General features: G+C 44.6%; 1 protein-coding gene across 1 annotated transcript in view; it reads left to right on the top strand.

Moving 5' to 3' along the window:
• Window positions 1-13,503, top strand: part of LOC126229560 (UDP-glucosyltransferase 2-like) — a 143,659-nt gene extending 130,156 nt beyond the window's left edge. Inside the window, exon 7 of the mRNA XM_049942327.1 lies at window positions 13,125-13,503. Within this exon, the coding sequence (XP_049798284.1) occupies window positions 13,125-13,395 (271 nt within the window). The 3' untranslated portion in view covers window positions 13,396-13,503. The remainder of the gene's footprint in view (window positions 1-13,124) is intronic.
• Window positions 13,504-16,372: the final 2,869 nt, after the last annotated feature.

Raw genomic sequence — 16,372 nt, 5'->3', positions numbered from 1 at the left:
ACGCCATGTTCCATGACCTTGAAGGATGGTGTCGAAGTGGCAGATTGTCACTAGTGCTTCACAAAATTTCGTACCTCTTGCTGAAGGGGAACTTAGCAAGAAAGCCTAACATAAAATTAAATACAAAATTGTTAAGGCTTTCGTGACCACTTGTTGACAAACTGCCTATTGGCTTCTGTCTCAGGTTCTTCGGCCGACGTTCACCTGATGATTTTACTGACGTTTCGCCAGCACGACTGGCTGGCATTGTCAAAGCTTCACCTTCCAATGCCGGTGGTGGACTGGAGCCGAGCTTTTTTTTATTTTTTATTTTTATTTATTTATTTATTTTTTTAACTATTCATTTCCGCTCCTAAAGGGAGGCGGATGGGCCGCTGGAGAGCTTGTTGCTCTATTGGGGCCAGAGATGAGGGTATTACATTTTGCTTTTCTTTATTTATTTTGTACTTATTGCTAACTTACATACTAATTACAGTTTTCCTAAAATAGTGTTTGGCCATATATAATTGTTTTCTTATCTTAAGAACTAATTACAATTTTTCAAGCAAAAGAAGTAGAAATAGAATTAGAACTGGAAATAGGGGTGACAGTGGAGGCGGATTTATGTGCCGTTTTGTTGCACTCGACCGTTTTGTTGCAATCGATTAGGTCGTGTTTATGGTGGCGGGCGGTCGGGGTTCAACGTCTGGAGGTGGGGGGGGGGGGAGTGTCATTGTTCTGTATGTGTAATTGTCTTGCGTGTTCGTGTTGGTGTATTGAGTCAGGGAAGGTGTGGAGGGTGTTGTTTACGATTGTTCTTGGTGGGTAGGTGTATTTGTGTTTGGGTTTGTTTCTGTGTCTGGTTCTGTGGGTGTATATTGTGTGTAGGTCAGGTCGGGAGGTGAGGGTGGTTTTCCCATAGCGGGCTCTCAGGATGGCTCGTCTTGTTTGAACGGGGGTGACTTTTGCTTCCTCAAAGACCTCTTGTCTGGGGGTGGAGGGTGGGAGTCGTAGGATGCTGCGTAGTATTCGTCTCTCGGTGCGGAAGATTCTTTCTGCTTGGGTTTTGGAGATGCAGGCGAGAGGCGCTGCCGCGTATTCAAATAGTGGGCGGACGAACGTTTTGTAGGTGTTTACAGCTGTCTTGTCATTGCAGCCTGTAAATTTTCCTTGGACACGTCGTATGAGGTGTTGGCGTTGACGTACTTTGTTCAGGGTATCCTTTATATGGTTGCTCAGGTTGAGGTACTTATCTAGGTGGACGCTTAGGTATTTTGCATTGGGGAAGGGGAGGAGCCGGGTGCCCCACAGCGTGAGGGAGATGTGGTCGGGATTTTGGTTTGTCTTTTGGTGGATGTTGTGGTGTTTGAATAGGATGAGTTGGGTTTTGGTGGTGTTGGGTTTGATGCGCCATTGTCGCATCCAGTCTTCTAGTTTTGTCAGGTAGGTCGCTGTCTGGTTGTTGATGGTGTTTGTCGAGGGTCCTGAGTTCCAATATGCTGTGTCGTCTGCGTATAATTGGAGTTGTTCGGTAGTTCTTGTCGGGGTGGGGATGTCAATGGTGTAAAGGGAGTAGAGCAGGGGGGAGATAATCCCACCCTGAGCCACTCCTGCTTCGGGGCAGAAAGGGGATGAGGTGGTTTGGTTGATGTGGATTTGGCAGCGTCTGTCGTTTAATTTTTTTGGTCATCAGTGTACTGACTGGTTTGATGCGGCCAGTCACGAATTCCTTTCCTGTGCTAACCTCTTCATCTCAGAGTAGCACTTGCAACCTACATCCTCAATTATTTGCTTGACGTATTCCAATCTCTGTCTTCCTCTATAGTTTTTGCTCTCTACAGCTCCCTCTAGTGCCATGGAAATCATTCCCTCATGTCTTAGCAGATGTCCTATCATCCTGTCCCTTCTCCTTATCAGTGTTTTCCACATATTCCTTTCCTCTCCGATTCTGCGTAGAACCTCCTCATTCCTTACGTTATCAGTCCACCTAATTTTCAACATTCCTCTATAGCACCACATCTCAAATGCTTCGATTCTCTTCTGTTCCGGTTTTCCCACAGTCCATGTTTCACTACCATACAATGCTGTACTCCAGACGTACATCCTCAGAAATTTCTTCCTCAAATTAAGGCCGGTATCTGATATTAGTAGATTTCTCTTGGCCAGAAATGCCTTTTTTGCCATAGCGAGTCTGCTTTTGATGTCCTCCTTGCTGTGTCCGTCATTGGTTATTTTACTGCCTAGGTAGCAGAATTCCTTAACCTCATTGACTTCGTGACCATCAATCCTGATGTTAAGTTTCTCGCTGTTCTCATTTCTACTACTTCTCATCACCTTCGTCTTTCTCCGATTTACTCTCAAACCATACTGTGTACTCATTAGACTGTTCATTCCGTTCAGCATATCATTTAATTCTTCTTCACTTTCACTCAGGATAGCAATGTCATCAGCGAAACGTATCATTGATATCATTTCACCTTGTATTTTAATTCCACTCCTGAACCTTTCTTTTATTTCCATCATTGCTTCCTCGATGTACAGATTGAAGAGTAGGGGCGAAAGGCTACAGCCTTGTCTTACACCCTTCTTAATACGAGCACTTCGTTCTTGATCGTCCACTCTTACTGCAACTGCTGCGTTCGGATGCAGGCTGAGTTGGCATCCCTTCGCTCCCAGCTTCAGGCAGTGTTGGCTTTGGTCACACAGCTTGAGGCTGTTGCCAATGGGCATCACTGTGGGGGTCCGGATGGGGGTTTGTCGGGGACGGCCAGCTCGTCCCACGCATCCCCCGATCGGACTACGACTGTGGTTGCCCGGGATACTGACCGCATTGAGGCTGATCCCTCACCTATGGTAGAGTGGGAGGTCGTCTCAAGGTGTGGCAGGGGGCGAAAGACATTCCGGAGGGCTGAACGGAAGGCCTCTCCAGTTTGTCTGACGAACCGGTTTCAGGCTCTGTCTCAGGCTGATACTGACCTTTGGTCTGACATGGCTGCTTGTCCTGTTCCAGAGGTTGCCCCTCAGTATGCAAGATCCAGGCGGTCGCAGAGGGTGGGCTTACTGGTAGTTGGGAGCTCCAACGTCAGGCGCGTAATGGGGCCCCTTAGGGAAATGGCAGCAAGAGAGGGGAAGAAAACCAATGTGCACTCCATGTGCATACTGGGGGGAGTCATTCCAGATGTGGAAAGGGTCCTTCCTGATGCCATGAAGGCTACAGGGTGCACCCATCTGCAGCTAGTCGCTCATGTCGGCACCAGTGATGTGTGTCGGTATGGATCAGAGGAAATCCTCTCTGGCTTCGGGCGGCTATCTGATTTGGTGAAGACTGCCAGTCTCGCTAGCGGGATGAAAGCAGAGCTCACCATCTGCAGCATTGTCGACAGGACTGACTGCGGACCCTTGGTACAGAGCCGAGTGGAGGGTCTGAATCGGAGGCTGAGACGGTTCTGCGACCGTGTGGGCTGTAGATTCCTCGACTTGCGCCATAGGGTGGTGGGATTTCGGGTTCCGCTGGATAGGTCAGGAGTCCACTACACGCAACAAGCGGCTACACGGGTAGCAGGGGTTGTGTGACGTGGGCTGGGCGGTTTTTTAGGTTAGATGGCCTTGGGCAAGTACAGAAAGGGCAACAGCCTCAACGGGTGTGGGGCAAAGTCAGGACATGCGGGGACCACGCAGCAATCGGTATTGTAATTGTCAACAGTCGAAGCTGCGTTGGTAAAGTACCGGAACTTCAAGCGCTGATAGAAAGCACCAAAGCTGAAATTGTTGTAGGTACAGAAAGCTGGCTGAAGCCAGAGATAAATTCTGCCAAAATTTTTACAAAGGTACAGACGGTGTTTAAAAAGGATAGATTGCATGCAACCGGTGGTGGAGTGTTCGTCGCTGTTAGTAGTAGTTTATCCTGTAGTGAAGTAGACGTGGATAGTTCCTGTGAATTATTATGGGTGGAGGTTATACTCAACAACCGAGCTAGGTTAATAATTGGCTCCTTTTACCGACCTCCCGACTCAGCAGCATTAGTGGCAGAACAACTGAGAGAAAATTTGGAATACATTTCACATAAATTTTCTCAGCATGTTATAGTCTTAGGTGGAGATTTCAATTTACCAGATATAGACTGGGACCCCCAGATGTTTAGGACGGGTGGTAGGGACAGAGCATCGAGTGACATTATACTGAGTGCACTATCCGAAAATTACCTCGAGCAATTAAACAGAGAACCGACTCGTGGAGATAACATCTTGGACCTACTGATAACAAACAGACCCGAACTTTTCGACTCTGTATGTGCAGAACAGGGAATCAGTGACCATAAGGCCGTTGCAGCATCCCTGAATATGGAAGTTAATAGGAATATAAAAAAAGGAAGGAAGGTTTATCTGTTTAGCAAGAGTAATAGAAGGCAGATTTCAGACTACCTAACAGATCAAAACGAAAATTTCTGTTCCGACACTGACAATGTTGAGTGTTTATGGAAAAAGTTCAAGGCAATCGTAAAATGCGTTTTAGACAGGTACGTGCCGAGTAAAACTGTGAGGGACGGGAAAAACCCACCGTGGTACAACAACAAAGTTAGGAAACTACTGCGAAAGCAAAGAGAGCTTCACTCCAAGTTTAAACGCAGCCAAAACCTCTCAGACAAACAGAAGCTAAACGATGCCAAAGTTAGCGTAAGGAGGGCTATGCGTGAAGCGTTCGGTGAATTCGAAAGTAAAATTCTATCTACCGCCTTGACAGAAAATCCTAGGAAGTTCTGGTCTTACGTTAAATCAGTAAGTGGCTCGAAACAGCATATCCAGACACTCCAGGATGATGATGGCATTGAAACAGAGGATGACACGCGTAAAGCTGACATACTAAACACCTTTTTCCAAAGCTGTTTCACAGAGGAAGACCGCACTGCAGTTCCTTCTCTAAATCCTCGCACAAACGAAAAAATGGCTGACATCGAAATAAGTGTCCAAGGAATAGAAAAGCAACTGGAATCACTCAACAGAGGAAAGTCCACTGGACCTGACGGGATACCAATTCGATTCTACACAGAGTACGCGAAAGAACTTGCCCCCCTTCTAACAGCCGTGTACCGCAAGTCTCTAGCGGAACGGAGGGTTCCAAATGATTGGAAAAGAGCACAGGTAGTCCCAGTCTTCAAGAAGGGTCGTCGAGCAGATGCGCAAAACTATAGACCTATATCTCTGACGTCGATCTGTTGTAGAATTTTAGAACATGTTTTTTGCTCGAGTATCATGTCGTTTTTGGAAACCCAAAATCTACTATGTAGGAATCAACATGGATTCCGGAAACAGCGATCGTGTGAGACCCAACTCGCTTTATTTGTTCATGAGACCCAGAAAGTATTAGATACAGGCTCCCAGGTAGATGCTATTTTTCTTGACTTCCGGAAGGCGTTCGATACAGTTCCGCACTGTCGCCTGATTAACAAAGTAAGAGCCTACGGAATATCAGACCAGCTGTGTGGCTGGATTGAAGAGTTTTTAGCAAACAGAACACAGCATGTTGTTATCAATGGAGAGACGTCTACAGACGTTAAAGTAACCTCTGGCGTGCCACAGGGGAGTGTTATGGGACCAATGCTTTTCACAATATATATAAATGACCTAGTAGATAGTGTCGGAAGTTCCATGCGGTTTTTCGCGGATGATGCTGTAGTATACAGAGAAGTTGCAGCATTAGAAAATTGTAGCGAAATGCAGGAAGATCTGCAGCGGATAGGCACTTGGTGCAGGGAATGGCAACTGTCCCTTAACATAGACAAATGTAATGTATTGCGGATCCTTTATTGTATGATTATATGATAGCGGAACAAACACTGGTAGTAGGCGTGCGGAACGATTTGTAGTGGAATGATCATATAAAATTAATTGTTGGTAAGGCGGGTACCAGGTTGAGATTCATTGGGAGAGTGCTTAGAAAATGTAGTCCATCAACAAAGGAGGTGGCTTACAAAACACTCGTTCAACCTATACTTGAGTACTGCTCATCAGTGTGGGATCCGTACCAGATCGGGTTGACGGAGGAGGCAGAGAAGATCCAAAGAAGAGCGGCGCGTTTCGTCACAGGGTTATTTGGTAACCGTGATAGCGTTACGGAGATGTTTAATAAAGTCAAGTGGCAGACTCTGCAAGAGAGGCGCTCTGCATCGCGGTGTAGCTTGCTCGCCAGGTTTCGAGAGGGTGCGTTTCTGGATGAGGTATCGAATATATTGCTTCCCCCTACTTATACCTCCCGAGGAGATCACGAATGTAAAATTAGAGAGATTAGAGCGCGCACGGAGGGTTTCAGACAGTCGTTCTTCCCGCGACCCATACGCGACTGGAACAGGAAAGGGAGGTAATGGCAGTGGCACGTAAAGTGCTCTCCGCCACACACCGTTGGGTGGCTTGCGGAGTATAAATGTAGATGTAGATGTAGATTATTCCCTCTTGATTTTTGTACATATTGTATATGAACCGTCTCTCATTATAGCTTACCTCTACTTTTTTCAGAATCTCGAACGGCTTGCACCATTTTATATTGTCGAACGCTTTTTCCAGGTCGACAAATCCTATGAAAGTGTCTTGATTTTTCTTTAGCCTTGCTTCCATTATTAGCCGTAACGTCAGAATTGCCTCTCTCGTCCCTTTACTTTTCCTAAAGCCAAACTGATCTTCACCTAGCGCATTCTCAATTTTCTTTTCCATTCTTCTGTATATTATTCTTGTAAGCAGCTTCGATGCATGAGCTGTTAAGCTGATTGTGCGATAATTCTCGCACTTGTCAGCTCTTGCCGTCTTCGGAATTGTGTGGATGATGCTTTTCCGAAAGTCAGATGGTATATCGCCAGACTCATATATTCTACACACCAACGTGAATAGTCGTTTTGTTGCCACTTCCCCCAATGATTTTAGAAATTATGATGGAATGTTATCTATCCCTTCTGCCTTATTTGACCGTGAGTCCTCCAAAGCTCTTTTAAATTCCGATTCTAATACTGGATCCCCTATCTCTTCTAAATCGACTTCTGTTTCTTCTTCTATCACATCAGACAAATCTTCACCCTCATAGAGGATTTCAATGTATTCTTTCCACCTATCTGCTCTCTCCTCTGCATTTAACAGTGGAATTCCCGTTGCACTCTTAATGTTACCACCGCGGCTTTTAATGTCACCAAAGGTTGTTTTGACTTTCCTGTATGCTGAGTCTGTCTTTCCGACAATCATATCTTTTTCGATGTCTTCACATTTTTCCTGCAGCTATTTCATCTTAGCTTCCCTGCACTTCCTATTTATTTCATTCCTCAGCGACTTGTATTTCTGTATTCCTGATTTTCCCGGAACATGTTTGTTCTTCCTCCTTTCATCAATCAACTGAAGTATTTCTTCTGTTACCCATGGTTTCTTCGCAACTATCTTCTTTGTACCTATGTTTTCCTTCCCAACTTCTGTGATGGCCCTTTTTAGAGATGTCCATTCCTCTTCAACTGTACTGCCTACTGCGCTATTCCTTATTGCTGTATCTATAGCGTTAGAGAACTTCAAACGTATCTCGTCATTCTTTAGTACTTCCGTATCCCACTTCTTTGCGTAATGATTCTTCCTGACTAATGCTTTGAACTTCAGCCTACTCTTCATCACTACTATATTGTGATCTGAGTCTATATCTGTTCCTGGGTACGCCTTACAGTCCAGTATCTGATTTCGGAATCTCTGTCTGACCATGATGTAATCTAATTGAAATCTTCCCGTGTCTCCCGGCCTTTTCCAAGTATACCTCCTCCTCTTGTGATTCTTGAACAGGGTATTCGCTATTACTAGCTGCAACTTGTTACAGAACTCAATTAGTCTTTCTCCTCTTTCATTCCTTGTCCCAAGCCCATATTCTCCTGTAACCTTTTCTTCTACTCCTTCCCCTACAACTGCATTCCAGTCGCCCATGACTATTAGATTTTCGTCCCCTTTTACATACTGCATTACCCTTTCAATATCCTCATACACTTTCTCTATCTGTTCATCTTCAGCTTGCGACGTCGTTTAATAGGGTTTGGATTAGTCGTACTGTCTGCGGTGGGAACCCTGTCTTAAGCAGCTTGTATAGAAGTCCGTAATGCCAGATTTTGTCGAATGCCCACTCGATGTCCAGAAAGACAGCGAGCGTGCACTGTCCAAGGTTCTGCTGTCTTGTTATGCCTGAAGTGAGTCGGAGAAGGGGATCATTGGTGGAGTGGAGTTTTCGGAAGCCAGAATGGAGGTGAGGGATGAGTTGGAGTTTGTCAGTAAAGTGAGTGAGTCTGTCTGTAATTATTCTTTCAAAGGTCTTGCGGAGGACGTCAAGGAGGGATATGGGGCGGTAGGATTTGGGATCTGATTTGGGTTTGCCTGGTTTGGGGATCTTGATGACTTTGGCGGATTTCCACGCTGTGGGGATGGTGTTGTGGGAGAGGCAGAAGTTGAATAGGAGGGACAGGAGGGGGATGATGGTGTTGAGGGGGCAGTTGCGGAGGTGTAGACGCTGTATCCCGTTCTCGCCAGGGGCTGAGTTTCTGCCTGAGAAGATGGCCTTTTTAATTTCACTCTCGGTAATTACATTCTGCAGTTTAATGTCTTCTTCTGTGGGGGCGGTGGGGGAGACGAGTAGAAGGGGGAGTTCTGTGGTGACTATGTGGTGGAATGGTTCGATAAATAGGGGGTCCTGTGGGAATTTGTGGGTGTCTTCTAGGACGGTTTTGAAGGCTTCTGCTACTTGGGTGGGGTCGGTGGTGGGGGAGTCGTCTACGTTTAGTTTGAATGTCCTGTCAGTGTTTTGTCCTGTGAGTGTCTTGAACTTGTGTCAAAATTTGCGTGCTTGTCTGTAGTCAAGTTTGGAACAGGTTTCGTCCCATTGTTTTTGTCGGTGTTCAGAGGTGAGTCGCTTAATTTCGTTGTTTAGCCTGTTCCAGATTGTTTTAAGGTCGGGGTTTCTGTCTTTGTTGATTTCGCGGTAGAGCTTTCTTTTTTTCTCGGATCAGTCTCAGTATTTCGGGGGGAAGGTGCGGTTTGAAGGAGGCGATGGTTTTGGTGGGGATGGCTGCGTCGGTGGCTGTCTTGATGGTGTCTATTATTCTGTCATTGATGTGGTTAAGGTCGTCGGTGTCGGTAATGGTTAGTGGGGCTAGTAGTTTGTTGTTAATGGTCTCTTTGTACTTTGCCCAGTCAGCTTTGCTATAGAGTTTTATCGTTCGGGATGTGGGAGCTGGGGGAGGGGGATTGATGGCAGTGGTGCTGAAGAGGATGGGTAGGTGGGGGCTGGTAAGGGTGTCACCTACTGAATACTGGGTGATAGTATCAGAGAGGGAGGGGCTGTATAGGATGTGATCGGGGAGGGAGCAGCCGTTGTGTCCTATGAAGGTGAAGGTATTGATGGGAAGTCTTGTTGCGTTTTCGGTGGTGAGGAAGTCAAGTAGGTCGGTTCCATTTTGATTGTGTGTGGTGTCTCCTAGTAGTTCATGTCTTGCGTTCAGGTCAGTTAGGAGGAAGTATTCTTTAAAGGTTGCTAGGTAGCGGAGGAAGGATCTTGGAAGTGGAGTGTTTGGTGGGTTGTATAGGCAGGCTATGATGAGGCGTCTGCGTCTGGGGCGGGGTATGGATATCATGACTGCCTCTAGATGTTGATATTGAGGTGGGAGTGGGACCTCTTGGGTGGCCAGGGTAGTCTTGGTGTATATAGCAACGCCGGCTCTGCCGTCAGGTCGGTGTTTGGCGTAGTGGTCGTAGTTGCGGTTGAGTCACATATTGTCGGAGCCGAGCTCGCGGCCGCAGATTATATGTACCTGGCGCGCCAGCGTCCGAGGGCTTCTCCGCGGTCATTTCCGGTGCGGTTCTCCTCTTGCTACCTGCGACGGTCGTTCGCTGCAGTACGGGAAGCCAGGATCTGTTGACCTTAAGGCTTTCCTCTTTCTTGTTGAAGCTGTTCGCGTGTTTTTGTATTTCCTCAGCTTCTCTGGACAAGCGGGTGTGATAGTGCTTCTCTACAGCCAGAACTTCCGTGTCGGCGAATTTTATTACGTGGTCGGTCTCACTCAGTGCGTGCTCTGCCACGGCCGATTAAATGATGTAACGATGAGAATAAGCACATAAGGAGATTTGTAGGGCTATTCCCGGACGAAAGGCAGGCAGGCACAAAGGGAACAATAGTGATGATAGGCAATTTCAGCTTCCCCTGAAAACAATCAGAGCATATCACCAATATATATTAGCATCAGTCGTAGGATATGGTGTGACCGTTTGGGCTCATAGATCGAAGCTTTTGAAGCCAATCTCATTAGTGAGAAGAGTTCAGCGAGGTGTGTTACTAAGATTAACGGACGCCTACTGCACTATCCCAAGTGATTCTTTGTTAGTAATTGTGGGCTATGGCCACTGGACTTGAAAATTAGGAAAACTGGAGCCCTTCATTGGTTAAAGAAAGGCAATCAAATGGAAGAAGGAAGCATACTTGGAACTGAGGCGAATACGAAGAAGTCAGTACAAGATCGCATATTACAACTGTGGCAGAATGAATGGTCACTTTAGATACAGGAAGGAGAACATGTGAATTTCTCCCTAACGTCAGAGAAATCCTAAAAATGAGATTTCCTAACCTGTCGAGTTGACTGATACATTCCCTGATCCGTCACGACCCGCATGCTACGTATCCATAAAAAATCAAAAGACAGATGAATGATAGTTGCGCCTGCGGCTATTTGGGCACTATAGAGTACACACTGTGGGAGTATCCAGGAAAGCGAAGGAAGAGATCATGAAGCATTCAAATACACGTCGCAATGCTGCCATCCTGTCGAGACAACATATTGTGCAGATGAAGAGAAGACAACTGAGGTCGACAACCACAATTCTTTCTTAAGAATTTATATTCCTTTGCTGCAAGTAATCACGGAAGAATGGATTCGATGAGGTAACAGTGAATCGTGGAATTGCTTGTTATATTGGAAACTCTGCTGTCTTGCTGCCGTACACCGAAGGAATCGGGCGGACGATGGCTGTTGACTGGGGTAGTGTGAAGGCGGATCAAGTAGAGGCAACAACAGCCTGCAGGTTAAATACACCAAAATAAATGAACAAAAACGACAGATTCCGTAGTACAGACAGTAGCATTAGTAGTTTGGTAACTGGTTAAGGGTTTTATTATACTTTTGTAGTAGTAGGAGTAGTTGTAGTTGTAATATTAGCATTTTTGTAGTATTAGTTTTTATATTCATTACCAGAAATAAACATCGAATATATAAAGTCATTATTATCAAAGAAAGTGTGTCTTGTATAGCCTATTTTAGCTTCTGATATAACAGGGCGTAATTGTAAAGAATAAGTAAATAAATGATATATTCGTAAATGCTTTTCGTTTATGTAAGTTAAACAGTGGGTATGCTAGAAACCAACAATAAATTAATAAGAGAAACGAGCGACGCTGGCTGTCTCTGTGTGGGGAATGTTAATGTTTAGGTTGGAAACGATGTGCTGACGTGTTCATATTACCGTATGTGCTAGAAAATACTTGTGTGGAAGATCAGGTGTGAAACGATATGGGGAAAAAAAAAAAAACCTCACAGGAATTATCCGAATGGGACGAAAATCAGTAGACGTGATGCACATACGTACAGGTAAGGACAAACAAATGATTACAAGTTTAGAAAAATTTGATTATTTTCGCAAGAGAAAGAGGTTCACAAACTGAGCAAGTCAATAAAGCTTTTCTTTTTTTTCCCTTTTTTTTAACGTGGTGTTTGACAGTGCCTTCGGCTTCACCGAATCTACGTGTACTTGTGTGTGGTTTTTTGTTGTTTTTCTCTGGGATCTATTTATTTACAAAACAAATCGTGGGCATTGGAGGGCATGGTCGGTAACAATAAGGCCTCGTGGCCCACGATCATCCTCGGTTTATGGGGCGTGGGTTTAGGGTTCTTAGATTCTGTGCAGCGGGTGCTGCTTCCCACTGCTTCCTTTTGTGTAGTTGCACCAGTCGGCAGCTCGGCGAGTGTTGTCGTTCCGCGGCGGCCGCTCTGCTCGTTCTGGCAGGATGTTGACCGTACCCACCACTTGCCCGTCGAGGTAGGGCGGCGTAAGTGCGCAGTTGGTCTGCGCTTACATTTTAACTCTTTACTTGATACTCTAGTTGTAGTTAATCTATCTCTAAGAAAACTGTGTTGTTATAGGTGGTCGCACAGCCAACAGAGTGGGGGAGGTGTGGGGAGGGGGAGAGGGGGGATTAGACTTATTTCACTACATCTTTATGTTAATCTAGGTCCTTAATCTACTAATTACATGTTGATGTACATGGTACCTTTTGTTAGCTGACTGTCTGCTGTGGTGGTGCCTGCCTTAATTAACAAAGAGTGGTACCTTGGATTATGTGGTTCAACTAATTTTCCAAAACTTTGGCTGTTGTGGTGGTGACAGGTCTTACTAACAGAACATGTTCGTCAATAAAGCGTTGGTCCACCTCTGGCCCTTTCCCAAGCCGTTATTCGGAATGGCACTGATTGATGGAGTTGTTGGAAGTCATCCTGATGAATATCGTGCCAAATTCTGACCAACTGGTGCGTTAGATCGTCAAAATCCCGAGGTGGTTGGAGGGGCTTGCCCGTAAAGCTACAAACGTTCTCAATTGAGCAGAGACGCGGCGACCTTGCTGGCCAAGGTAGGATTTGACGAGCAAGAAGAAAGGCAGCAGGAACCTCATCATGCGCGGGCGGGCATTATCTTGCTGAAATGTCGTGGACGACAACCAAAGGGGTCCTGCTATGAAAAGAAATGGCACCCCACGCCATGGCGGGCGACAATCATATTGGTATCCGACTCGCATCCGGGGCGTCACCAGGCATGTCTTCGACCTAGATTCTCGTTGAGTAAAATTGCCTTTAGCGATGAGTCCAGTTTCGAACTAAGCCCAGATTTCCGTCCCATTCGGGAAATTCCTTAATGGTTCTTCGTTTTTTGTCTTCAAGTGTATTTAGACGAATGACAGTCTTAGTTTAATACCAAATATTCGAGAGGTGAACTACCGTTTTGGTGTGGAAATTGAGAGCGTAGAACAATTTGTACGTAATTCTAGAGTGACCGCGTGTGCTTCGCCGAAGTAATATTCGCTCCCTCTCTACTTGTTGTCGGCAGCTACCAGGAGAACATGCAGAAGTTCTCCGCAGTTTTCCGCGAGCACCAGGCGACGTCGCTGGAGCGCGCGGTGTGGTGGGTGGAGTACGTGATACGGCACCGCGGCGCGCCGCACCTGCGCAGCCTCTCGCTGGACCTGATGCCGTGGCAGACGCTGCTGCTCGACGTCGCCGCCGTGATCCTCCTAGCCGTGGCCGTCGCCGCCTTCCTCTCGTACAAAGTGCTCACCTGGCTCTGCTGCAACGTCTCCAAACCTCGGCACACGAAATGAAAACAGTGTACAGTTCTTCCGGTCTCTTGGGAACACGCATCTGCATCGAACAGAGAAGAGTAAACGCAAGTAGCGTGACGGGAAGATTATTTATTATAAAATGTATTGTCTACACAGGCGTTGAATAAATGTTCAGTACAAGTACGTACAAATGGCTACTGAAACGGCCCTATCTTCTTCCTCTTTATTGGACTCGCATTCGGGAGGACGACGGGTCAATCCCGCGTCAGGCCATCCTGATTTAGGTTTTCCGTGATTTTCCTAAAATCACTCCAGGCAAATGCCGGGATGGTTCCTTTCAAAGGGCACGGCCGACTTCCTTCCCCGTCCTTTCCTAATCCGATTAGACCGATGACCTCGCTGTTTTGTCTCTTCCCCCAAACAATCCAATCCAGTCTTCTTTACTCTGATCGATTCCGATTTACTACTGCTGTTCCGTTAAGTTTGTTTATGATAAAGCTGCAGGGACAGTCATTCGGCTACGTGTTCTATAATGATTTTCACAGTATACTGTAAGTAAACACGCAGCTGATACCCTCCCCCACCTTGCCAATTAGCTTGTAAAATTTTAAAGTGCCTTACTGCACGTAGCATGTACAAGTTCTGTAGCGAAACGTTCGTTAAAACTCCTCGTGAACTACTAGGATTGAAGTTCCACACACCTCACCATTAATCCAACCCGTAGGCGGTCTGTTTCTGTCGTGAGCTAATGTATCTCTTATATTATCTGGTAGATAGCGTCTACCTCTAAGAAAGATTGGCTGAGATCACAGGTACGGGACACAAGCACACTTCAATCACATACAAAATAAATACATATGAGTGAGAGACATAAAGGGACAAAATATCTACAAATATTATTGGCAAGAGCTGCTGTAACAATAAATATCTCTGATTCGTGTTTGCTATTGAAAATGGATATAAGTGTAGGCAGTACAATTTTGCTATAAGGAAACGTCTTCAACAAAGTAAGTAAAGTTGATGTGTATTGGCTTACTATTGATAGAAATTAAGATCTGTTAGAATTTAGAATGTTCTTGTCGGAAAACTAATTATTAAACGGTGCAATCAACAAACAAGTAAATGATTTCTAATTGGAATAAAGTTGATGTCTGCACTGAAAAAGGAGTGATGAAATGGCTTGAAATGTCGCAGCCGTAAACAAATTCGATTTCAAGTCGTTAAGTAATTATAAATGACTATTGTTTCACAAGCACTACCTGTAATAACGCAAGTTCACAGCATCGGTAGCAGTTCAATATTTATCCCTAGTGTCTTCAAAATATCGTTATTCAAATTATAACCGTTAGCTCAACACACTTTGTTATGGGACAACTACTTAAAGTTCTGACATTGAAATTGCCCTTAACAGCACAAATGCAATTTTAATTTGAGGTGTCTATGAAGGAGAATTGTTAAATGGTAAACTGAAACCTCACGTGAACCTATCAAACTCGCTCAACTATTATTTGTCTATCGACGTTTATTTGTATTGATGCTTCGCAGAAAAGAAATATAGGTTGACAGCCGACAGTGATTGCAGAGATGTGCGTTGGCAGCTTCCTACCCAAGACGACTGCTGCGAGATCTCTGGTACTGACGTTCCGCTGTCTCGCCTATCCCTGGTCCATTAGAATACTGCATAAATAAACAGTCATTGGTGCAAAAGCAGAACAGGACAAGGCCGATCGAGTTAATCTGATACCAAGGACGCAGATTTCCAGAAACAACAGTCGACGTTAATACAGAAGTGAAAGAAAAACACCAAAAGAAAAAGTACATTCTGGTTTCATTAATGGTTTTGAGTTCTGTAAAACTAAAGAACTCTAAACGATTCGTAATAGTAGATTTACAATACAATAACATAAGGCAAATAAGCCCGTTACACATCTGTAATACCGTCTAAAAAGAAAAAATTAAAAAAAAATAAATTTGCGAGAGTAAAGGTACAACGAAAATAGCAACGAAGTTCCCTCACGTCTTCTGTAGTTACCGCACATCTAAAAAATACAAAATCATTGAAATTATGTTTTTACTCACTTGTTCGTCAATGATGTTCACTGTTATACGAGATGCGATTATTATTTTCATTTTTGAGCATAATTTACTTGCAGAATGATTAAAATGTCCAAAACCAAAACGAACAGAGTCTGTAACTTGTTGTGATAGCTTATACAAAGTGTGTTTGGTGAAGGTGCAGATACTTGCCCATTGGTACATGAATATGTACCAACTTTAGTTGTTTTTCTCTGCGTGTAACGGTCTTCCCGCAAACACATCACGTAATTTACTACCTGCTGTTTTCTGCATGCCATAATTGCACCACTAAATGGACTAAGCCTGTCACTATAGATTAACCATTTTCCATTCACGCATCCGCGCTTCAACACCGGATCTGCTGCCCAGGGAAAAATAAGTACTAATGGCTTGTTCTTGCTAGTTACTTAGTTCCATATTCCATAGATAATTTGAACGATTCTTTTACTGAAATGACGTAGAACTAGTCAGTTTACACGATATGTATACATGATTAGTGTTAACGTTAATGAACCCATTATTTTATTCGTACTCATGCAACTACATTTAAAAACAAGGTTTTTCTTTTCAAATTTTTTGCTGTCTACCAGTTTTTTATCCAGGAGAAATGATTTTAAATTAGGTTTAAAACTTGCTTCGCTAGCTGTCAGTCATTTTATGTTACTGGACAAATGATGAAAAATTTTATTTACTGCCTCTTTAAATCCTCTCTGAGCTACTGCCAGCTTTAACAATGGATAATAAAGGTCATTTATCCCTCCAGTGTTTTAAGTAAGCACATCGCTGTTCTCAAATTGTCATGGATTATTTATGATGAATTATCATTAGCGAAAAAAATATGTTGTGAAGGCGCAGTTAAAATGCTTAGCTCCTTCAAGAGGTACCTACGTGACGTCCGTGGATGAAGACCACCTATTATTCTTACTGATCGCTTTTGTGC

The sequence above is a fragment of the Schistocerca nitens genome, unplaced genomic scaffold, assembly GCF_023898315.1.
Source record: "Schistocerca nitens isolate TAMUIC-IGC-003100 unplaced genomic scaffold, iqSchNite1.1 HiC_scaffold_375, whole genome shotgun sequence".
Lineage (NCBI taxonomy): Eukaryota > Metazoa > Arthropoda > Insecta > Orthoptera > Acrididae > Schistocerca > Schistocerca nitens.
Note: the sequence above shows the minus strand (reverse complement) of the source record. Positions and strands in the feature narration are given on the sequence as shown.